The sequence below is a fragment of the Rhinichthys klamathensis genome, unplaced genomic scaffold (genome assembly GCF_029890125.1).
Source record: "Rhinichthys klamathensis goyatoka isolate OS25496 unplaced genomic scaffold, OSU_Roscu_1.1 h1tg000069l_1, whole genome shotgun sequence".
Taxonomy (NCBI): Eukaryota; Metazoa; Chordata; class Actinopteri; order Cypriniformes; family Leuciscidae; genus Rhinichthys; species Rhinichthys klamathensis.
Genome location: NW_026606612.1, coordinates 1,360,202 through 1,385,921, shown reverse-complemented (window position 1 = coordinate 1,385,921; position 25,720 = coordinate 1,360,202). Strand labels below are relative to the sequence as shown.

Sequence of the window (25,720 nt, the reverse complement as noted above, 5' to 3'; positions counted from 1 at the left end):
GAACAGTTTAACACATATTTTATATTACTGCAATGGATTAATAGTATGCACAAGACAACAAATTCAGTGTATAAAATGAATGTGATTTTTATTCATTGTTTAAAACTTGAAGCTTAACTATAGCTTCAAGTTTTAAACAATGTATATATGGCATTATTCAACCCATAGCCCTGTTGAGCAAGGTCACTGTGAGCAATTGATAGCTATTCCTTTACCTATCAATAGCTTGTGGTGACCTTTCTCAACAGGGCTATGGGTTGAATAAAAATCTTTTAAAAAATCTTATAGGCCTAAACAAGTGATATAAAATTGATACTATAATATGTGAATCTTTAAAAGTATGTGTTTTTTCTGTGAAAACTTACAAAAAATATTGTACTAATAAACTTACATTGTTGTGTATTTTCAACAGTTTCAAAATGAAAAAAAAAACTTTTATATTGATTCAATGGAATAATTGCATTTTTATTTTTTTTTATTTTTTTTTATGGATTTATTGCATTTTGGGGGTTTTATAATAAATCTTTGAAAATCAAAACCTGGATTTTAATTTTTGTTATTATGACCTACAAATGCTATGTGAAAGTTTGAAACAGAAAATGGTGGTTTTCATCTTTCCACTTTCTTGGTAAACAAAACACATTTTTACTCAAATTAATCTAAATGGATTTATTGCGTTTTGGAACCAAACTCAAACTTGATTCACAACCATTTTAAAAAGGCATGTAAATAGATGCACAGAATATCAAAGCAAATTGTTCATTGTAAACAAAAAAATATATAATTTGATTCATGCAATCAAGTGGCCTGGCTTTATCATCTGCTAACATGAACCACAAATTCAACATCATTCATCAACTATCCTACTAACTTAGTCATCAAGGAATATACAATACACAACCTCTTGCTTTGTACAACCTTTAACAAACGTAGTAGTGGAGGACAGTAACTAAGTAAAGTTTTTCTTCCTGATTGCGGCAACCCACGCGATCCGGCGTCTTCTCGTCAGCTCCTCGACCTGCTTTCCCTTGTTGTTTTTTCCAAGAAAGAAAGCTGAAAAAAACGTATTCCGTTGTTCAGTTTCCTCCCTGAACGATCATGTGACCTGCTATGGCAGTTCTTGATCGAGCAGCACTGACATTTATTAAAATCTCGACAGAAAATACGAACACAGCCTCCAACACACGAATTCAAATACAGCGGGGTAGAGCGCCATCCTGTAAATATGATGGCGGACCCATAATGCACAATGACCCATAAAACAATTCCCTATAGTTGGAGTATTCAGGAATAGTTCACCCAAAAATGAAAGAAGATATTTTGTTGGTAACCAGACAGTTGATGGTAGCCATTGACTTTCATAGTAGAATGGAAGTCAATGGCTACTATCAACTGTCGGGTTACAAACATTCTTCAAAATATCTTCTTTTGTGTTCAACAGAAGAAAGAAACTCGTACAGGTCTGGAACAACATGTAAATGACAGAATTTTCATTTTTTGGGTGACCTAAACCTTTAAGTCTTGTGGCTGCAAGAATTTGGGAAATGTATGTTAACTTGTGACCTAGGCCTATATATCAAAGTAATGTTGGCCCTTCCTTACCTTTAGGTCATGAGCCACTCACACCTCACCCCGACTGATACGTCAGCTTCGTAGAAATGAATCAGACAGTAAAAATCCATGCATAAATATAGCATATTAAATCAAAAGGCAGGCCTTAAAGTCAGCATGAAACTGATGTTGTGACGCCCTCACGCCAGTAAGCATATCATCAGAGAAGAGAAGGCACTGCAAGAGAGAGGGGAAGGTATTTTTATTAAAGATTATGAGTGCACATGAATTTAAAAAATAATAATGATGTGCACAGATAAATACTTTGATACATATTGCAATATTCTATAAAAAAAAAACTAAAACAAGAATTGTTGATTTGGATTCCATGGTGACTTTAAACAAATTTTCTTTTTTAAACAATGCCTAACCCCAATGATAAAATTTAAAGTGGTTATAGTATAAAGCATTATGTTTTCAAGACAATATCTAGAAATAAAATAACCACTGAACTTATAAAGGTTATTTGAGTTAAAAAAATATATCATATAGTCCTTTATTATGCGAGAAGGGCCTTTGATTCATTATCTAAGTAGCCTGTGTCAAGGGTTATCAAAGTCTGAACATACACCTGTCACAGTTTCAGAACCGAATGAACAGCTCCTTCTGGTGGACAAAAAATTGACAAAACATGGTTACTGACATGAGAAACTTTCTTTAAATTATTCCCCTTTTAAATAAAATGTAATTACACATGATATAATATTTTGAGAGTGACCTATCACAAAAACAATGAACATAATAAGCAACATAAAGCACTGGTTATTAGCAATCCCATAAAAACTCGTGCCTACAGTACAAGGAATTTTTGGGCCCAATTTTCAGTTTTGACTGGGTTTGTGCATCCATAAAGTATTTGGACCCCTTTCACATTTTGTTAGCATCATATTTTTTTCCACATCACTTTTTTTTCTTATATTTGCAGTCATTACAGATCTTGTTAAAGTACAAGGTTAATGAGGTTCATGAAGAAAAATACAGCTGAATGGAGATACAATGAAGGCAGAAGCATTTAATTCCATTTTTCTTTATATATATATATATATATATATATATATATATACAGTATGTATATACAGTATATATATTAGGGTGGCCCTTATTTTTGGACTTGTGAATCTTCTGCTCTCACCCTCTCATTCAACTCTCCTTCATGAGAAATGGAAATTTCGCTGAGATTGGACTACGTTTCAACAAAATTGAAATTCCGTCTTAATGTCGCATAGAAACAGTTCTATTTAGAATAGTATCTTTCTAAATAACTCTTTACATGCTGTAGTGGTTCTTTCGTGTTAAAGTTTTGTACAACACACAGACACACTCTTAACAGGTAAATGATTTCTTTCTTAAAATGTCTATAAATTATCAATTTAAAAATTGTAACTGGTTTCCTACAAGTCTCTTTCTCTTTTTAGTTTAACAGAACATGCAATTGAGCAGCTCTGTTCATTTAAGGATATTCATCTTCTCTTCTACAAAGTAGCTAGCCTAAATATCAGAGGTATTGAATTTATGGAATCAACTGGAAGAGACACTGTGATAGGGCCTATTTTAACAATCTAAGCGCATGATCTAAAGCTTTTATTTTTATTTGGCATGTTTGTGTGCTGTGTGTAATAAGCAGAGCTTTTAATTTTATTTGGCATGTTTGTGTGCTGTGTGTGTAATAAGCAGAGTGATGCGCGTTGTGGACCCGCCTATAGGCGCACATTACTAAAGCGCTCTTTAAATAACAAAAAAATACTGCGCTATTGACTTTAAGCCAGGTTTTTGTTGGTCAATAGCGCAGTCTATTTCAGTTGCCTCAAAATAGCAACGCTTTAAACTCAGTTGTGTATTTTTTCGGATCAATTTCAGATGCTGTCATGTACCATAACCTCATCATCTGCAGAGAGAAACTGCCACTTAGAATACACATAATGAAGGACGTAAAGAGGATTGTGAAGATATTTCACTGGAACTTGGTCTTCATTACATCTATATTCAATGTCAATTGTAATTTATTGATGTATTCAGCTAACAACTGTTGTTAGAGCACTGTCATTTTTTTTGCTACAATTTGCCATGTCAATAAAAAAATAGAAGTATAGGGCCTACCTAATTGACACCATATGCTGTTTTTTGTTTATGTAAAACCCAAATAGAGGCAACAAGATATTATACAACAGGCAGATAAGAGTAAAAAACAAAACAGTATTAATAAATAATAAATAAGAATAATATTAAAAACATAAATATTTTAATATTAATGAAAATAAACTATTTAAAATGTTATTTATAACACCATTGAGGCTCTATAACACTTTAAAAGCATGGTTATATGAAAAATGATCTGGATGGTATTTTGCATTACGTACTTCTAGTGGAAAAACAAGTGAGAGGTTAACATTTCCAATAAAAAAAAATTACCCCCCAATAAGGGCCACCCTAATATATATGTATATATATGCCTGTGTGTGTGTGTGTGTGTGTACACAAGATATTGACCAAAAATGTAAGCACCTCTTTATGGAAATAACATTACATAATTTATTTCCATCAAGATGCGCATCAATTTTTGGTCAAGATCTTGTATTGACAATGCAAGAGTCAAGCACTCTGCAAAGTCTCCTCCAGCACAACCCAAAGACTTTCAATGAATTTAAGGTCTGGACACAGAGGTGGCAGTTCATGTGTGAAAATGATTCTTCATGCTCCGTTCCAACCATTCTTTCACAATTTGAACCTGATGAATCTTGACATTGTCATCCTGGAATATGGCCATGATGTGTTCCCTTTCGAGGGAACTCGAACTGCGTCGATACGACACTTTGGGGGGAACGCCCCTTAGCGTAGCGCGTCTGAAGTATGAATGAAACTTATCCAATCCTATTGGCGTTGCGTGATGACGTACGTAACGTGTGACGGCATATGTGGAAGGAACAAAGGGATGCCGGCACACAACAGCGTCAGCTTTCGCTCTTCAGCAAGCGCTCTCTGTTGTGTGAACTGTCTATTTGGTGTTGTCTGTTTTATATATATATATATATATATATATATATATATATAATCAGTATGGAAATGGCAAGCGAGCAATTCAAAAAGTGTGTGCATCCCTGCCCTCGCTTTATCACGGGTGGGGACACACACGAGATGGGTCTCGCGTCTGCTGAGGCAGCGGAGCGCGGCGGCTCAGATCGTGGGGCTCGCAGAGAGAGAGGGGATCGAGACTGCTTCGGCACTTTCTCGATCCTCATCTGATGGCTCAGATCCCTTCACTCCCCGTGCGGAAGCCCGCCCCGTGGCTTCTTCCGCTCGGGTTGAGGACCCGGTGCTGCAGCTGTCTGATTCAGATGTAGACGTGCTTAGCATCGTGGCGGAGGATCTAGATGAAACACATCAGCCATTTCAGACTGCACCCGTTTATGAGGAGCTTGTGGAGGTTGTGACGCGTGCAGTTAGGGCTGGGCGATAAAACGATAACGATAATTATCGCGATATAATTTTTCTCGATAAAACGATATCAAGAGGTCGATAAATGTTCGATAATGTGTATGCGCCAAAAGCGGAACGAAACTCATTTGAACCTCGCGCCACACGGACTGTTTATCCGCTCGGCTCAAACTCCAAACGGCAGCGCGAGCTCACTAGAGCAAACGCGTTTACTCTGATCGTCTCGCTCACGAGATCCAGTGAGAAGCGCTTGAGTTCAGCGAAGAACACAAATGTCCAGTTTAAATCAGTTTAAAGGCAGATGAAACACCGCTGACAAACAGGAGAAACACTGCGCAGCGAATTCAGAATCTGAATTGATACTGAATCCATTTAGCCTACCATGGATTTACTGTAACATTAGCCTAGTAATATTAACTGCACCATGAAATGTGGGATATACATATTGAATTGTATAATATTATTAATGTAGACAATGTATTAAATGACTAATGGAATATAATTACAGTATTTAATAATGTATTTAACTGTTAGGCTACTGTTTTTCATACAAATACCATAGAAACCATAAAGTTACATTTTGCCATGATAGTGAGGTGCTATAGGGTGTACCTGGCTTTATCTGTGGTTATCATGATCTAAATGCATGATACTGGATGACCAATGGTTAATTTTAATAAAACTCAAACAGTCAGAATATTACATTTTACCAAATAAAAATGTGGTCCTTAAATAAAAAAAAAACAGATGTTACTGTTTTTGTTAATGAACATAAATTTAACATAGCAGCATTAGCTTGAGTTAGGATGTAGATTTACTGTTAACTCACTGTCAAATATGCATTTCGAGACAAAACATGTAATTTGAATATTGCAGCCTGCACTGGAAACTGTGCTGAAGAAATATTTTTCTTTTCAGATATTTATTTTGTTAAGGAAAAATGACAAATGTTTGAATGTTCTACCTCAGATTTTTAAAACCACAACACTCTGGTTTATACAACTTTCACTTAGGAGCAAAAATCTGCCTTTAAACTTGAAAGAAATAAAGATTTGACATTTATCGTGATAATTATCGATATCGACTGATATAAAAATAAATATCTTGATAAATTTGTTGGGCCATATCGCCCAGCCCTACGTGCAGTGGCCAAACTTAACATCAGTTGGCCACAAGAAAGGCAGAAAGCGCAGGTTAAAAGCAAACTTGATGAGTGCTTTCTGCAGCACCGCTCACAGCCTTCACGCCGGGGCAAATTGTCTCTCAGAGCAATTTATGTCCCAGGGGACCAGAATCGGGGAGCAGACATCCTGTCGAGGCAGGTGCTGAGGCCAGGGGAATGGAGACTCCACATGATTTCACTCCTGGCAGGCCCCCCATGGGAGATTCCCATCAGGAGGGACCTGCTGTCACAGGCAGAGGGCTTGATATTTCACCCTCGCCCAGAGCTGTGGAAGCTATGGGTCTGGCCCCTGAGGGGGCACAGTACCTAGAGGCTGACCTGTCAGCAGGAGTAGTCGAGACCATACTCAGCTCCAGAGTTCCATCCACCAGGATACTGTACGGCCTCAAGTGGAATGTTTTCACCACTTGGTGTAGAGAGCGCGGCATGGACCCAGTTAACTGCCCGGTGGCTTCAGTGCTGGAGTTCTCTGCTGGTTTTACCCCGTCCACACTCAAGGTGTACGTGGCTGCCATTGTGGCTTTCCACACTCCTTTGAGTGATGGGCCTCTGGAAAGACATCAGCTGGTCGTACGTTTCCTCCGTGGGGCCTGGAGGATGAGACCTGCGATTCGGACCAGAGTTCCCACATGGGACCTGGCAGTGGTTCTCGAAGGGCTGGTTGAGGCCCCCTTCTAACCTCTGGAGTCGGCTGAGGCCAAGAACCTGTCACTTAAGGTGGTCTTTCTCCTTGCCATTATCTCTCTTAAGAGGGTAGGAGATCTCCAGGCGCTTTCTATATCTCCGCAGTGCCTGGAGTTTGCTCCTGGGAGAATTAAGGCCATCTTGCACCCCAGACATCTTGCAGCACCTATGTCCCTAAGGTGCCGTCTAATATGGCGAGGTCGACGGTTCTGCAGGCATTTCATCCCCCACCTCATGTGACGGCGGAAGATGGGAGACTTAATTTGCTCTGCCCTGTCAGAGCACTTAATATCTACGCTCAGATGTCTTCTCAGTGGAGGAAGGTGGGCCAGTTGCTGGTGTGTTTCGGATCACCCAAGAAGGGCTCCCCGCCTCTAAACAGACCATCAGCAACTGGATTGTTCAGGCTATTTCCCTGGCCTATCAGGTGCACAGTTTCCCTTCACCTTTGGCCGTGAGGGCTCACTCTACCAGAGGAATGGCGTCCTCTAGAGCCCTCCTTTCAGGGGCACCTATTCATGACATATGCGATGCGACTGGCTGGGCCACTCCGCACACATTCATGAGATTTTATAGTCTGGACCTCCTCTCTACACCCGGCGCACGAGTACTCTCGTCCTAGTTGTGCCTGAGACAGCTTCACACTGGGACAGGCAGGACTCGTTGTGGCATAGTGGGTACTCGTTCCCCAAAGTGTCATATCGACACAGTTCGAGTTCCCTCGAACTCGGGTTACGACTGTAACACTTGTTCCCTGAGAAGGCATCTGCATCCCTCTGCCACGCCTTCCCCTGGCTGGGAGCGACTTGCTTCATCACAAAGCTAACGCTGTTGTCTGCCGGCATCCCTTTGTACCTTCCGCGTATGTCGTCACACGTTACATCATCACGCAACGCCAATAGGATTGGATTAGTTTCATTCATACTTCAGACGCGTTACGCTAAGGGGCGTTCCCCCCAAAGTGTCGTATCGACGCAGTGTCTCGTTCCCTTCTCAGGGAACAAGGGTTACAGTCGTAACCCGAGACGTTTTCCTACATGGTTGTTTAAGAAATGAAAAGCTACACACTCCATCAATTACGATTAGAACTGTTGACAAACATATAACAATATAGAAACATAATAATCACTGCAATAATGATCTTAGACTCTTAAGAATTTGCCTATTTAAATCCAAACAGCAACTTGTTTTGGCCAGGCAGTGTATATGATTTTTCATGTGCAGGTGTTTTGATGTTTGATTCTCCATGTCAAAACTTCATCTCTTTTAAATATATATCATAGAATCATCATATATATATTTTTTAGATAATCTTATCTTAATGAAGGGGGAGGTTGCTGGGTCTTAACATATTACAAAACAACACTTCACAACATTTTTTTTCACAACTTGATAAATCTCTACCATTCATATTATCAAAAATGGCATTTATTATGTAGGAAGGAAAAAAGAAACCAAAAACAGTTGAGGCTCACCTTTAAGTATAAAAATTCTCAATATGAAACTTTCCTAAAATATTGTAAACTATGAAAATAGAAGAAAACATCAATGTAAAAGAGAAATACATGAGGAAAATTAAACAGATGAGCAACACACCATACCTCTGGGTGGTGGATGCATGGCATACTCTTGTGTTTAATCACGCACAAATGCAGGCATACAAATGTTGCATGGGCTCACACACGCAAGAATCCACGTACACAGATACACACATGCCAAACAATGGCATGTTCTTTAGGTCATTAGAAGTGGATCATTATAAAACAGGTCAATAATTGACCTAACATATAGACTGGCCTAAAAACAGGGAACATGTCAGTAAAAAATCATATTTTATTCAAAATATGTTGAGTTTGCAAAATTAATTTTGGCAAACGATTACTAAACTGACCCCTAGGGATCTCTTTATCCATCTATTGTATCTATGAAGTGCTTGTCATTTCACTGTATCCAGCTCAATCTTTATTCATTTGATTATTCTTCAGTATTAAAGCTGAACATATTTATTTATTCATTGTATTCGTAGTTAAGCAGCACTTCTTAGCTTAAACCCCCAAATTGGGTCTCTGTACCGTGAAAAGGTAATATTTCATAATATATATGAAACATATTGCAGACATCTTTTTTCTTAATGAGCATATCAAGTACTTTTACATTATCTGAAGAACAACAATTAGATAGGGTTCTCATGCTTCATTTAAACTAGCATAAATCAGTTCAATGTTTCCATTAAACTCATTTTGAAATCAATTTGATATTAAAATTTCTGCTCTATTTTGACTTAACAAAACTCTGAAACTTATGCACACACCATAATCTTTACAAAAATAGTATAAATTCTCAATACATTTTGAACACAGGGAATGATGCATGATAATACAAACATTCATATGCAAACTATACTTCTCAGTTGTAGTAAACAGTTTCCAGTTAGTGGAGGTACAAGAGTTGACTGTTTTACACAACTTACACAAACTCACACTGCAACCTAACTTAAGCAAATAAAACATCTCTGTTGCTTCATTAACCAGCATTTTCTTAGTCTTTCTATTCCCTCATTTTTCTACATCACAAGTCCCCTCCACTTCCCATTTTTGCTTGTCACACTTTCCTTTCTTTCCTTTTTCCTTCAAACCTGTCTTTCACCTTTAACCAAATATCATCTTAGTTGTGTTACTTCATGTCAAAGTACTCCGTATTGAGATTATAGAATACACACCGACTTGTACCTCTGTGCTAATTCACACAGTTATCTGTACCAATTGGTCATTAGTTATTTTCATATTAAATCACATATTTCTGTGCTCCCTATTTCAAATGCACATCTAGTACCATCATTTTTCTTTCACTACCAACGGAAACATCCTCTCACAGCTGCTGCTCCTCATCTTCAGTGATGCCCTGGGCTTTAAGCTCCCCTAGTACATTGGCAAGATAGCCAGAATCTGGAAAGCCATGTCCAGTAAGATTGGAGCCAAATTCTGTCTTGTGATGGACCTCATTCCAGATGACAGTGTCTGATTCCCCAGTGGTGCTGGATGTTCCCACGGAGAAGATCAGCCGTCGGTCCCAGGCCACCAACAAAAGCCTTAACACCTAAGAACCGGACAACATATTGATATCATTGGAAACCTTAAATAACAATTAGACCAACATTGAATCTTAATGTGTTCTAAGGCCCTTTTTGGTGCATTTGTTTTAATAGCATATTGCACTCTAATAGAAGTAACCTTAACCCTTGTAATGCATTAAAAAAACGGTATACACCTTTGCATTCCCAGGTCCATTTGGACCCATTGGAACGTATGACTATAAAACAGTCATAACTTAATATTTTTCAACTAAAACCATATTGTATCTGATCATTGATTTCTCATTAATAAGTGAACAAAGTTTTGAATATTACCAAGTTATCATGCGATTACTACATTTACCCCCTTTTTATTAATTAAAAATGAGAAAAACAATTTGAAATATAAAATTGGTAACACTTTATTTCTATAGTCCACTTTAGACATTCTATAGACATTCACTAACTATAAGTAACTTTGCAACTACATGTCAACTAACTCTCATTCGATTATTAGTCGACTGCATGCTTGATATCTGCTAACACTTTATTTTGATGGTCCCCCAACAGATATTCTACTGTCTAAAAGTAACTTGGCAACTACAAGTAAACTTATTCTCCTAACCCGAACACCTAACCATAAACTAACAGTCTACTGACAGTCTACTAATACTCTATTGAGAGTTAGTTGACATGTAGTTGCAAAGTTACTTATAGTTAGTAGAATGTCTAAAGTGGACTATCGAAATAAAGTGTAACTATAACATTTTACAAGAACTACAGCAAAAACCAGTGTGATGCAAGAAAATATATATTTGTATCAATATTTATGAGAAATTTTATTTGAGTATATCGTTATATGAAATGTATAACAACAGGTGAGAATTACCAGTATTAACTCCATTGACTTCAATGGTTTTAATTAAATTCCTTTTAACTTACAACTCTTGACTGCTCAAAACAGTCTAAATTTATGAAAACTACTCATTCTTTTTCTAACAAAACAACATCAATATTACCCTGAAATGTTTTCAAACAAAATATATTCATATTACTTGCATAAAGAAAAAAACAGTCTTAATCTCTTTATCATGCTGCAGTGGTTAATCAATAGGTGGCAGCAGAGTAAAATGTGGAACTCTCCTTTTTCCAAACCTATTTCCTTTATCAAATTTAGACCATTTGGTCTATTAACTTTTGATCTACAAACAGACATTAATTTAATTTGTCATAATTTCTTGTGTAAAGCCACAGTTCACTTTCAGGTCAAAACGGACCAGCAAAAGGTGTAACAATTTAGTTTAAATGGTTAAATCTTACATTAAAAATAATAATAATACAAATATGAGATAAATAAACAAATAAATAAATTTTGTGTATTTTGAAAGTCTTAATGCATATCCAGTTTCATTTTTGTACTAAAAACAGAAATGTTTATGTATCGTGTCCGGGTGCATTAGGAGGGTTAAGTTTAAAGGAACACGCCGACTTTTTGGGACTTTAGCTTAATCACAGTATCCCCCAGAGTTAAATAAGTCTATACATACCCTTTTCATCTCCGTGCGTGCTGTAACTGTGTCTGACGCACCGAACGCTAGCCTTGCTTAGCACAAAGACTGGAAGTAAATGGCTCCAGCTAGCATACTGCTCCCAATAAGTGACAAAATAACGCCAACATTTTCCTATTTATGTGTTGTTATTTGTATAGTCACAGGTAGTCACCTACAAATAACAAGGTCATATGAGACACAGCCATCTTTTAACCGTATACATACTGGGAACTATATTCTCAGAAGGCGAAGCACTGCTACTTGGGCGGAGTGATTTGCTCGCAGCACCTGAGAAGCCCCGTGGTGAGAAGCAGAGAGTTCGCTCAGAGTTGGAGTAATAGAGTCAGCAATTGCTAGATAGTAAATGCATAGTTTATGATCATGGGTGTTCGCTGTATTGTAAAGAGCTGCAACAATAAACAGGGGAGACCAGATAATACCATGATGTTTCATAGAATTCCAACCAAAAACGCTGACCTGATGAATCTATGGCTACTTGCTCAAGATCCAAACACACCTGTAGCCATCATCAAGGACCATCGTGTTTGCTCAGAACATTTCACTGAGAAGGACAATTTTGAACAAATGGAATTTGCCACACGGAACATGAAACGTGTGCTGAAGGATACGGCCATACCATCGATAGTACAGACAGGACAAAGTTGATCACTTGAGGCTGCGGTAAGTGTTCCGTTATGTTTGTAGATGACTAGCCTACTGTAACAATGCCATTAGCCAGATCTAATGTAAAGTTAGTGACACTATTACATGAATAGGGTGGTCACTCACTACTATTGCAGTTGTTCCCGGGCTCCATGTATCCCCTGTAATGTTAGTATTGTGTTGTCACGAACGCGCTCTATCGCCCCAGTATCAAATAAACGGTGGTAGAGGTAACTCCACAGACAGTAAAAGAAATGGACACAGCGACCCCATAGACTTTAACAGAGAAAAGTGAAGTCAATTCGAAGCACTCACTTCCTGATGGCCGAGCGCACTGCGCAGGCTCAAACTGAGCTTGACGACGTAGATGTGACGTGAGCAACCTGTCTGACAGTTGCACGTCTTCTAGTAGCTGTGCCAAGAGGAATCTGAATCATTCCCTTCCGAATCTTGCAGAGCCGAAGAGCGTGAGTAGGAGCTGTCCATGAGCAGCAGCAGGATCAACTTTATGACTCTCTATGGGCTTCTACCTTGACTTTATGCCTCCACGTCCCACCGATTGCCCGCGAGCTTCTCCTCCTGTCTATACGGTAATTTCTCTACTATGCGACAGAGAGTCGCTTGTTATGACGCAATCGTTAGCCTATTTTTACAAAAACTGCTTCTACGGAGCCATAATGTAAGATACAAGGTAATGGAGCCTTTTATACATTGTCATGTTTCTTTAGAAATAAACAATGGACAAATGTAGTCTTTAAACGCCTCAGAAGTAAAGTTATTCGCTGTCAAAGTGATGCCAAAATGAATGGGAGTCAGTGGAATGCTAACAGCAGGTGAAGGCTTGCTAGCCAATGGCGGCCCCCAGGGTAGCTTAAGTTTCCGGCTGATGGATTACCCCCTTGGCTAAACGTCTGATGCATATGGTACACTTAACTGGAAACACTTCAGGAATGTCGAAGTCGTCATCTGATTGGTTGAATTTTATCGGATTTCCGGGGGGCGCGAGTGTTGCGTTTGTTTTCGGCCCGCCGGGAAACAAAGCGCAGACGTGTGATTGCCAAGGGGGTAATCCATCAGTCGGAAGTTAAGGCTGCCTCCGGGGGCCGCCATTGTAGCTGGCTATCACCTGCTGTTAGCATCCCATTGACTCCCATTCATTTTGGCGTCACTTTGACAGCGAATAACTTTACATCTGAGGCGTCCAAAGACTCCATTTGTCCATTATTTATTTCTAAAGAAACACGACAATGTATAAAAGGCTCCATTACTTTGTATCTTACGTTATGGCCCCCTAGAAGCCATTCTTGTAAAAATAGGCTAACGATTCATTGCGTCATAACCACGGGACGCTCTGTCGCACAGTAGAGAAATTACCGTATAGACAGAAGTAGAAGCTCGTAGGCAATCGTTTACTGTCTATGAGGCAATCGGGTGGACATGGAGGCATAAAGTCAAGGGAGAAGCCCATAGATAGAGAGTTCATAAAAGCAACGGGACAAAATATTTCAACAACAGATTTGTTTCAGATTTCAATTCAGATTTGTCCCGGCAAAGCTACTAGAAGGTCAGAACGGTTGCTCACGTGACAACTACGTCGTCAAGCTCAGTTTGAGCCTGCGCAGAACGCTTGGCTATCAGGAAGTGAGTGCCCATGTTGGGCTTCAACTCTCTCCGTTGAAATCAACGAGGTCGCTGTGTCCATTTCTTTTACTGTCTATGGTGATTGCGGAAGAAAAACTGTTGTGTTTACATGAGTGACAATGAGCATTTATCAAGATCAGCTAAACGTAGGATTCTCAAAAGTATGCGAGGTTCACGACATATACTCTTGAAGTTTTCTTCTTCTTTGATTTTCTATGCTGACTGACTTGTTGCACGCAGGTCTGTTGTTGTGGGGACATTTCCACGCCCCGAAACGTGACGCTGAACGAAACGATCTGTAATTGGTTGTTTTACATGTCGGTCAAACGGCCTTATGGGCGGGCCTTGGCCAAAGAAAGCTGCTATGAATTCCAGACCTTCAGCCGTCAGTCTGAAGGTCTGGCTACGCAAGAACTACCCCTTGGGTAACTCTCAGGACTGTAGTCTTCACCTTGCTAATGAATTGGAGGGGGGAGGGGCAGTTTTCATTTTTGAGAAACAGTGACCTTGTTTGTGAAATAGTAGGCTACTGTCTGTGGGTTCATTGTGCAAAAACAATTTGCTTTGTGCTATTACTTTCCCCTTATTCTATCCTATTGTAATGCAATTATCTAACATTACTGTATTATATGCTGTTGAATACATTTGTTTCAGCTGTAATAAATAGCATTTCAAATATATTGATTACTGTAATAATAATCCTTTATTCAGGTTCTGTGAGTAACAGCGGTGCTTTTCAATTGTTGCGCTAATCACTCCGCCCAAGTAGCAGTACTTCGCCTTCTGAGAAAATAGTTCCCAGTATGTATACGGTTAAAAGATGGCTGTCTCATATGACCTTGTTATTTGTACACACTGTGACTATACAAATCACAACATATACATTTTGTCACTTATTGAGAGCAGTATGCTAGCTGGAGCCATTTACTTCCAGTCTTTGTGCTAAGCTAGGCTAGCGGTGGGTATGTCAGACAGAGTTACAGCACGCACGGAGATGAAAAAGGTATGTATAGACTTATCTAACTCTGGGGGATACGGTGAATAAGCTAAAGTCCCAAAAAGTCAGCGTGTTCCTTTAACCTTAGAGATATAGGTGTATTACTACTATTATCAACTAAAACTTCTTGACAACACAGAGTTGAGGTCCATTTAACTATTTCTGTGACTTCTAAAAATCTGGCTGCACCAAATAATGATAAAGTTGTCATATTAAAGGGTTGAATATTAATTTAAAAAACTAAATTGTAATAATAATACATTTCACATCCACACAATATTTTTCACAATATGTTTATATAGAGATATGTTTCTAGTTACTTTTTCTGTTGATCAGTCACTGAAAAACAATTTTATATGGTGAAGTGATGTAAACAAAACAAAAAAACTACACAAACATTAAAATTTTGGGGTCAGTAAGACTACTTTTAAATTAATTATTTTATTTAGCAAGAATGCATTAAATTGATCAAATGTGAGGGTAAAGACATTATTCATTGTTATAAAATATTTCAAATGAATGCTGTTCTTTTGAACTTCCTATTGATCAAAGAATCCTAAAAAAATGTATCATGATTTCCACAAAAATATTAAGCAGCACAACTGTTTTCAACGTTGATGATACGCTGAAAATTCAGCTTTGCCATCACAGGAATAAAATACATTTTAAAATATATCAAAATAGAAAACAGTCATTTGAAAATGTAATAATGTGTCACAATATTACTGTTTTTAATGTGCTTTGAACAAATAGAAAATAAAATACGTAAAGAAATTGTACCAACCCCAAACTTTTGAATGGTTGTGTAGAAGGTGAAGTTTTTTTTTTTTATGCTCTGTATGGTAGGAGGACTGACCTTGCGTCCTTTTTCATTGTCTGGGAGATAACAATGACGGGGAAATCCTCTCGCAGTGAAAGGCTTCCCTGGATTTGGATGCTCAGGACCCTAGAGAGAGACAAGAGAGAAGATATTTGATCAAATATGATAATGATGGCCAAGTGTAAATGCATTATATATATATATATATATATATACTCACCTAAAGGATTATTAAAAACACCTGTTCAATTTCTCATTAATGCAATTATCTAATCAACCAATCACATGGCAGTTGCTTCAATGCATTTAGTGGTGTGGTCCTGGTCAAGACAATCTCCTGAACTCCTGAACTCGAATGTCAGAATGGGAAAGAAAGGTGATTTAAGCAATTTTGAGCGTGGCATGGTTGTTGGTGGCAGACGGGCCAGTCTGAGTATTTCACAATCTGCTCAGTTACTGGGATTTTCACGCACAATCATTTCTAGGGTTTACAAAGAATGGTGTGAAAAGGGAAAAACATCCAGTATGCGGCAGTCCTGTGGGCGAAAATGCCTTGTTGATGCTAGAGGTCAGAGGAGAATGGGCCGACTGATTCAAGCTGATAGAAGAGCAACTTTGACTGAAATAACCACTCGTTACAACCGAGGTATGCAGCAAAGCATTTGTGAAGCCACAACACGCACAACCTTGAGGCGGATGGGCTACAACAGCAAAAGACCCCACCGGGTACCACTCATCTCCACTACAAATAGGAAAAAGAGGCTACAATTTGCAAGCGTTCACCAAAATTGGACAGTTGAAGACTGGAAAAATGTTGCCTGGTCTGATGAGTCTCGATTTCTGTTGAGACATTCAGATGGTAGAGTCAGAATTAGGCGTAAACAGAATGAGAACATGGATCCATCATGCCTTGTTACCACTGTGCAGGCTGGTGGTGGTGTAATGGTGTGGGGGATGTTTTCTTGGCACACTTTAGGCCCCTTATAGGGGTGGGGGAAAAAATCGATTATTAGATGCATCGCGATGCGGACGTGGACGATTCTGAATCGATTCACAAATATCAAAAATCGATTTAAAAAAAAACATTTTTTTAATATATATATATTTATAATAACCTATTTTTTACCGTCTATGATAATAACGTAATATTGACGGAACGCAAAAGACGGAACTCTGAAGCGCGGAAGTGCAGTGCCCGGACCGTCTGTGGCGTGCACATAACAGAGACGCGATGGCTGAGCGCGAAATCCACACACCCTCCTCGTTAGAAGCTGACGTGTGGAAATATTTTGGCTTCTATGAAGTTGAAGGGGAAAGGAGCTGGACAAGAGCCACACTATTTGTAAGCTTTATAGAATAAAACTAAAATATTTCGGAAACACGACAAATATGAGAAGCCATATGACACGTTTCCACCCAGAGGAGGAAAAACACTCGGCTGTAGCGGTCGTTGTTATATTATTAATTTACTACAAGTATGCTGCTAGTTCAGGCACACATTTATTTTCCTGTTGGTTCTTTGCAATGTTAATAAAATATATTGCACGTTAATTCTTTATGGGTCATTACTTGGTACTTTTAAAGCCAAGTATTTATAGACACACACACAAAAAAAAAGATTCAGATAATCGATAATCGCTTTAGCATCGAATCGCAGCCCTCTGAATCGTAATCGAATCGCATCGTGAGGTGCCTAGAGATTCCCACCCCTAGCCCCTTAGTGCCAATTGGGCATCGTTTAAATGCCACGGCCTACCTGAGCATTGTTTCTGACCATGTCCATCCCTTTATGGCCACCATGTACCCATCCTCTGATGGCTACTTCCAGCAGGATAATGCACCATGTCACAAAGCTCGAATCATTTCAAATTGGTTTCTTGAACATGACAATGAGTTCACTGTACTAAAATGGCCCACAGTCACCAGATCTCAACCCAATAGAGCATCTTTGGGATGTGGTGGAACGGGAGCTTCGTGCCCTGGATGTGCATCCCACAAATCTCCATCAACTGCAAGATGCTATCCTATCAATATGGGCCAACATTTCTAAAGAATGCTTTCAGCACCTTGTTGAATCAATGCCAAAGGGGGTCAAACACAGTATTAGTATAGTTCCTAATAATCCTTTAGGTGAGTGTATATATATATATATATATATATATATATATATATATATATATATATATATATATATATGATGTAGTTATACCTGTATCCCGGGAGGTATGTTGTAGATGATGCGAATGGTTTTGCAGTCTGGGTATCCTGGAAGTGAGTGCGGGATGACATGGTACTCCATCTTACCGGGTGGCTGGTTTCCTGTCTTAACTCCATATATTGTCTTGCATGTGGGACACTGCAGGCTGCCATCTTTGTTGCCATTGTTGTACATGGCCACTAGGCACTGTAGGTGATAAAGATGCCCACATTGCGCCAGTCGTCCGATGGACTCAGCACGTGAAACACTCGCTACACCTGGACCTTTATACCCAGAGGGTCCCAACAGAGTCTCCATACAGATAGTGCAATCCTGAAAGAAATACACAATGCTGATATAGAACGCCATTAGCCAACATGTAGATATAAAAGGTAAAGAAATTGATTTTATTAGTTAACATAAATGTTTTTTACATCCTCCTTTAGCCAATAAGATGCTACATTTTATATCCAACCAGTCATATGTCCAAAGTGTCGTCTTTTTTATTAGTTGGAGTGTTTGGTTTCTAAATGTCTCTTGAATTTCAATGGTTTCAAGATTTTTGGCAACCAATAAATTACCACACAAAAGACATTGTAATCAGAACAAAAAAAATGTCTATCCTGGTAGCATATAATCTAATGTAGTCTGGGTCAGGTTTTTTTTAACTCGCATAGTTTTGTTAAAGGTTGACATGACAAGCAACCAAATTTAGATAGCTATTAAGTCAAATTTATTTGTATAGTGCTTTTCACAATGGCCCTCATTTATCATTCTTGCGTAGAAACGGGCGTATATGTTGGCGTTAGATTATGCTTACACTCCTCTCACCGCCTGATTTATGAAGCTGTGCGTACCTTATATATTCAAGTCTCCGCTTCCCCCACGCCCTCATTTTACGCCATGGACACACGGAAGACGAAATGATGTGATGTGACATAGATGTGAATGTGTCACTTGATAATTTTAATTCTGTATGTTCTTCTATCCTAAATTCAATTGCTCCTCTGAGGGTTAAGAGCGTTAAGACCAAACCAGAACCTTGGCTGAACGAGGGTACTCGGGGCCTAAGGCGCGCTTGTAGAAAAGCTGAGCGTAGGTGGAAGAGGGACAAGTTACAGGTATCATATGATATACTGCGTGAGTCTTTAACTGCCTATCAGGATGCAGTTAAGTCATCTAAGAGAAAATATTTTGCTGATTTAATCTTAAGGTATCACAACACTCCTAATATTTTATTCAATACTATCAATTCAGTGCTAAATCCTACTACTACAAGTCCTACTATGTCCACCATTACATGTGAAGATCTGCTCAGATTCTTTGTACAGAAAACTAATGACATTAGAACACAAGTTGTATCTTGTTCATATGATTTCACAGTTCCTTCTTGTTTCTCCTCTGCTGTGTTTGATCGATTTTTACCTATTTCTTTTGTTTCTCTGACTGAGCTAGTCGGGCAGTTGAAACCTACTAATTGTGGCAGTGATGTTATTCCATCTAGATTAGTTAAGCATGCTTTTGATATTATTGGACCCAGTATTTTGACTATAATCAATAGAAGTTTCCAAACTGCAGTAGTCCCAATGGACTTTAAGCATGCTGTTGTACAGCCTCTTTTGAAAAAAATGAATTTGGACCCAATTGTCTTATCTAATTATAGGCCTATTTCGAAACTACCATTTTTATCCAAACTTCTTGAAAAAGTCGCATTAAACCAACTGCAGACTTTTCTAGATCAAAATGAGACTTTTGAAAAATTTCAGTCGGGATTTAGATCGAACCATAGTACAGAGACGGCTTTGTTGAAAGTTCTAAATGATATTTTCATTGCAATTGATTCTGGTAGCTCTGTAGTTTTAGTCTTGCTGGATATTAGTTCAGCGTTTGATACTATTGATCATAATATCCTAGTCTCCCGCCTGGAACAAAACATGGGAATTAAGGGCATGGCACTAGATTGGTTCAGATCGTATTTGTCTAATAGGACGTTTTCTGTTAATTTTGGTCAACATCAATCAAAAGTGGCCCCACTGTCTAGTGGGGTTCCCCAAGGATCTATTCTGGGCCCAATTTTGTTTTCGTTATATATGCTACCCTTAGGTTCTATTTTTCTTAAGCATGGAGTATCCTTTCATTGTTACGCGGATGATACTCAGGTGTATTTACCATTGCGGAAACAGGACAAAAAATATTTCGAGTCACTAATTAGATGTTTACAAGAAGTTAAATCTTGGATGTCAGATAATTTTCTGCATCTGAATGAAAGTAAAACAGAAGTAATTTGGTTCGGGACTCCTGACACAAAAAATTATTTTGACCTGGGCGAGCTAACCCCTTTTTGTAAATATACAGTGAAAAACCTTGGTGTCCAATTTGACAGTTCTTTGAAATTTGACAAACAGCTTAATTCTGTAGTAAAATCTTGCTTTTTTCATTTAAGATCAATAGCAAAGGTGAAACCGTTTTTGTCCACAAGTGATTTTGAGTAGATTATTCATGCTTTTATCTCTGTACGACTGGATTACTGTAACTCGTTGTATGTAGGTGTCAGCCAAGTACTGTTGAATCGCCTTCAATTGGTCATGAATGCGTCTGCTAGACTTTTAACAGGGACTCGTAAAAAGCAGCATGTGACTCCGATTTTAGCCTCACTTAATTGGTTGCCAGTGCAGTTCAGAATTGATTTTAAATTATTGATATTTGTATATAAAGCATTACATAATTTAGCCCCACCATATCTTGAGCATCTCCTTCATATGCATAAACCTTCTAGGTCTCTCAGATCAGCAAATCAGATGATCCTAGACATTCCAAGGACTAGATTAAAATTGAGTAGTGATCTGGCTTTCGCAGTGGCAGCTCCAAGGCGCTGGAATAATTTACCTTTACACCTTAGACTTGCTCCCTCTCTAAGTTATTTTAAACGAAATTTAAAATGGCATTTACTAGAATTAGCGTTTGGATCAGTAGGTTAACTTGGTAGGTTATTTGGAGGCTCTTTACAGATATTTGTTAGTTGTTGTATTGTCTGAAAACACATTTTATTATGTAATTTTATTGTGTGTTTTGTACAGCACATTGGTCAACACCATGTTGTTTTAATTGTGCTTTATAAATAAATAAATGAAATGAATGAAATGAAAATGAAAGACGGCAAAGAAGAGAAACTTCTCTGACGTGGAGCCGCAATGACCTATCACAATGCATTGTTTTACAGCACGTCTTTAGAATTAGCATTCAATTTCGAATCACGTCACATGTAGGTGTACAATAGTGATGATGATGATGTGATGTGGAGTACCATTCATTCACATTAATAATTGCATGACAATTTGTAATATTGTTCTTATTATTACTATTTACCATTACCATTTATGATTTTTATTATTAATGACGCTTATTGTTATTTAGAAGAAGAATGTCGTTATTATTATTTAAAAGAAGAAGAATGTAATTTTTATTATTTTGTCAGTCTGAATTATTTTTTGGTCATTGAAAGCCTTTCATCACCGAACCCAGTCCGTGCGCACCTGCCGGGGATAACCCTGAAACGTCAGGGTAAAGCGCACAGGCTCGCAACTGAAGGAATACATATGCTTACAAATCAAATGCTTTGGTAAAGTCACACAAATTAAAAATTTAAGTCCATGTTGCACAAAAATAAACACTGAAGTTTATAATTACTATGTTGTTGTTGTTTTTTACTGTGGGTCATTATATATCATATCTTTTAGTTTGTCAGTGCGTTTTGTGGTGTTAGGGATTGTTTTTCTGCGCATTTCCGCACTAACTCAAAACGTGCGTACACCACCTCCTGAGCTGGCGTAGGATTTGAGCGTGCCATCCATATTAGGAACGTCCATATTGATAAATCTCAAAGTCACCGTGGTTTTGAGTGTACGCCAGGTGTACGCTGGAAATTTGGTGTACGCACTTTTGATAAATGAGGGCCATTGTATATTGTTTCAAAGCAGAAAATTACCAAAAATAAATTTTTAATGTTTATAGTATCTTAATATCTTCATTCATTATAGTCGCATTTAGCAGATTAGAGCTGGGTATCGTGGTAAAGTTTACATTATGCGACGAAAATTAGATTTTGCCATTTAGCGGATAAAGCTGAACATACTTGTATATTCAACTTTATATAAGAGCTGGCTGGGTAGTAATAAAAATCACATTTTGCAATGACAAGGAAACAAGCAGTTGAGATTTGCTATATATTATAGTCACTATATCACTTTACGTGAGTATACTGTATGAAGAAAAATATATAAGCAACTTTATATATAGAGCTGTGAAATAATATATTTTTGTGACAATATAAAACAACCATGCTGAGATTTGCAATATTGTTACGTCCTATGGTGTAATTTGATTTATTTTATATTTTTGAACATCATGTGTGTAAGTGGTCTGCCATCCTTCTTGTTGATGTACATTACTACCGCTGTTCTGTTGTGAATTATTACAAAGCTTATTTTATTTATCTTGTCAGTTGCTAACCTATCGTGATTTATTACAAAACTTTCCCATTTTCTTTTCTTTTGTTTGTTAAAAGCTTGTATAAACAGTGTTATGTTGATTTAGACACCCTTTATTGGCTGAACCCAGTTGTTGTTAAACTGTTGATCTGATGTTTCTCCTGTAAATATTGTATATAGACCAAACTTGGAAGTTCTAGGGAGTGGGTGCCATTTAGATTTTTTTTAATACTATGGTTTTCTCCAGTTTAAAGTAGAGAGGGAGTCAGGGAAGTATTTTGTTGTTTATTTTCTTTTCTTTCCTTAAGGTAAGTGTAGTGATTGGGTCCCTATAGTTAGAGATATTTTTCTCTTTTTTTTTTCTTTTCCCTTCCTACACTTGTGTTACTTCAAACCTTGTTGTACCATATTTCTTTTGTTTTTGGTATGTAACTTTTGGAGCCAAACTTTTGTTTTTGTTAATACTTTAGTTATGGTTAACTTTTATGTTGCTTCCCCTATACTAGACTGGGTGGAACGTAACTGTTGTGAATTATTTGCACTTTATGTCTTTATGTATTATCTACTGCTGTATTCTATATCCTTGAATCCTGGAAGGGAGTATTATGTAGAATACTTAATACATGTGGAAAGTACGTAGTGCGCAATTTAATTGGATGCTGTTTTGGCGTAAGTGACGCGTTCTCAGTTACGCATACAGAGCAGTCAGAATATGACGCAATAGGCTTTATGCACAGCTTCACTACTTCCTGAACTTCAGCCAGCCCTTTGTTTCCTGTCTGTCATTATTGGACAAACTGATTAATCCAGGTGTGCCTGATTATTGATCAGTTTGTCCAATAATGACAGACAGGAAACAAAGGGCTGGCTGAAGTTCAGGAAGTAGTGAAGCTGTGGCATAAAGCCAATTATCCACCCGTGCAGTATCTCTGAGTGCAGGACAAAAGTTATTGACGATGTGAGTTTATTTCCTGACTTTATATTCGTAATACTGGATGTTTATACTGCTGAGATTATCTCTAACATTAAGCCTGTAAGTTGCGGGTGTTTCGCGATCTATAACGTTATATTAGTTTGACATGTGAAACGCACGTGAAAGTGCCGCTAGCATCGTGGCTTATCTTGCTAATATTGCCCATACTTCGTTTAACTTTGTCTATGCATCTGTATAAGATATTCTATATTTATTATACTTTAATACCATAACGAGGACGTTGTATGATGTACCTTTAGTTGTTTATATGCTCTGTTATATTCTGTTTGCTTGTTTCTTATTCTGCTAAACACACTTTGAGAGAGCTGTTGAAATTGTTTAATTGGTAATGTACTGTTTATCACAACAGTATGTGGGCATGTATGTTTAACATTTAGTTATTTACTCCTGTTTATTTGTTTATTGCAGAAACTACTTCCAATGCATATGTTTATATGGTAAAACCCTGCACATAAATAAAAGGTGGAAAAGATATGATGACTCCTACTCTCTGATCAGAGTACTGAAGTGGTTACGAACATTAAAGAACCGGCATTCAGTGGGGCAATCCCCAAGAGTAACAATATAGTATATATTTATTTACATGAGTATGCAGATAAAGTAGGATGTACTATATAACCAACTTTTAATATATGGCTGGGTGATCATATAGTTTACATATTTTCACAATATAACAGTCAAGAAGTTGAGTTTTGCTGTATAGTACTGCTAAACGTGAGTGTACTATGTATCTGGGTAAGGCTGGATATACATACAGTATTTTTTATTAGAATTACTAATTTGTTATCTGGTGATATTTAGAATTAGTAAACCTGTTTTGTTCAATTTAGAACAATTCTGTTTTCTACATTTTTATTAGAGTATGACAAATTGATTTGCACCAAAATACTGTAGAATTAAATTTCACAATACAATCCTTAATTTAAAGAAAAAACACTTATTGTTACAATTCTAACTAGGCACAATTACATGGTTACGTGTGTGTGTGTGTGTGTGTGTGTGTGTGTGTGTGTGTCAGGGTTGAGTGCATGTAGCTGAAGACGAGGATGCAGGAACTTCAAAGTAGTTGATTTATTTACAAAATTAACTTCAGGAACATACAAGAACAAAATAAACTCCAGGACTTCAGGGTAAACACAACCATACATTGAAGACGACCAACAAACACTGAGGGAAAACACAGGGCTTAAAAGAACTGGGACTAATGGGATAATTAACTGAACACAGGTGAAGAAACTGAACACAAACGAGGAGCGGGAAAACTAACAGGACTGAACCAAAAATCACAAAGACAGGGGGAAAACAAGATCACAGAACATAACTAAACATAGAAAACGTGACAGAACCTCCCCCTCCCCGAAGGCGCGTCCTCGCGCCGTATAACATCCAAAAGGGTGGGAGGGTGGGCGCCCTGGAGGCTGACGAGGGCATGGTGGTGCAGGGACGGGAAGCTTCCAGGGCGGAGCTGGTAGCTCGGGGAACCGGGGTGGAACAGGCTGTGGACGTGGCCATGGCGATGCAGGCCGTGGGTGTGGCCAGGGCGGAGCAGGCTGTGGGCGTGGCCAGGGCGGAACTGTCGGACCCTCGGGCGTCCAGGGCAGAGCTGTCGGACCCTCGGGCGTCCAGGGCGGAGCTGTCGGACCCTCGGGCGGCCATGGCGGAGCTGTCGGACCCTCGGGCGTCCACGGTGGCGAATGTCTAGCAGGAGTTCCAGGGATCCCCAACTGAGCCGGAGAGACCCCAAGCTGAGGCGACACCACAGGTCTGGAGGGCCAAGGCGGATCTGCAGGCTCATGGGACCGAGGCGGAGAAGGGGCTATGGAAGCCCGTGGCGTAACCAGTGCGAGGGAGGACAACTGAGGAGCAGGAGGGAAGATGGAGCCCGGTGGAGCAGAAGGGATGCAGGGCAGAGGCGCAGCCGGCAGCACGGAGTCCCGAGGTGGAACCAGGGTGACAGCTGACCAATGCGAGGAAGGAAGGAGGAGTGAGCCTGGTGGAGCTATAGGGCTGACAAGACCCGGCGGAGGTGAGGGCACAATGAGCCGAAGAGAAGCTGCAGGGTCGGAGGACCAAGGTGGAGTCAGAGGTTCAGGGGATTGAGGCGAGGACAGGGGATCCACTGACCAGGGCGATGCTGAGGCCTGGAGTCCCGGAGGCGGCTCCACAGCAACACTGGCGGGTAGCTGTGGATGGGCAGCAGGGTCAACAGGGCTCAGTAGAGGCAAAACAGAGCATGAAGACACCAACAGCGGAGGTGGGAGAGGGAGGCTGGGTGGGATCAGCGATGAAGGCCTTGAGCTGGGCAGGACCAGCGGCAATGAGGGCTTGGAGCTGGGCTCTATGCTGGACGGGACCAGCTGTGAAGGCTCTTGCCTGGACGGGACCAGTGGC

At 39.0% G+C, this 25,720-nt stretch overlaps 1 protein-coding gene across 1 annotated transcript in view; it reads right to left on the bottom strand.

The window, feature by feature from the left end:
* Nucleotides 1–9,580: 9,580 nt before the first annotated feature.
* Nucleotides 9,581–25,720, bottom strand: part of dtx4b (deltex 4, E3 ubiquitin ligase b) — a 33,667-nt gene continuing 17,527 nt past the window's right edge. Inside the window, exons 7-9 of the mRNA XM_056250492.1 lie at nucleotides 17,861–18,181; nucleotides 15,688–15,777; nucleotides 9,581–10,006 (exon numbers count right to left, since the gene is read on the bottom strand). Coding sequence (XP_056106467.1) covers nucleotides 9,779–10,006; nucleotides 15,688–15,777; nucleotides 17,861–18,181 — 639 coding nt within the window. The 3' untranslated portion in view covers nucleotides 9,581–9,778. The remainder of the gene's footprint in view (nucleotides 10,007–15,687; nucleotides 15,778–17,860; nucleotides 18,182–25,720) is intronic.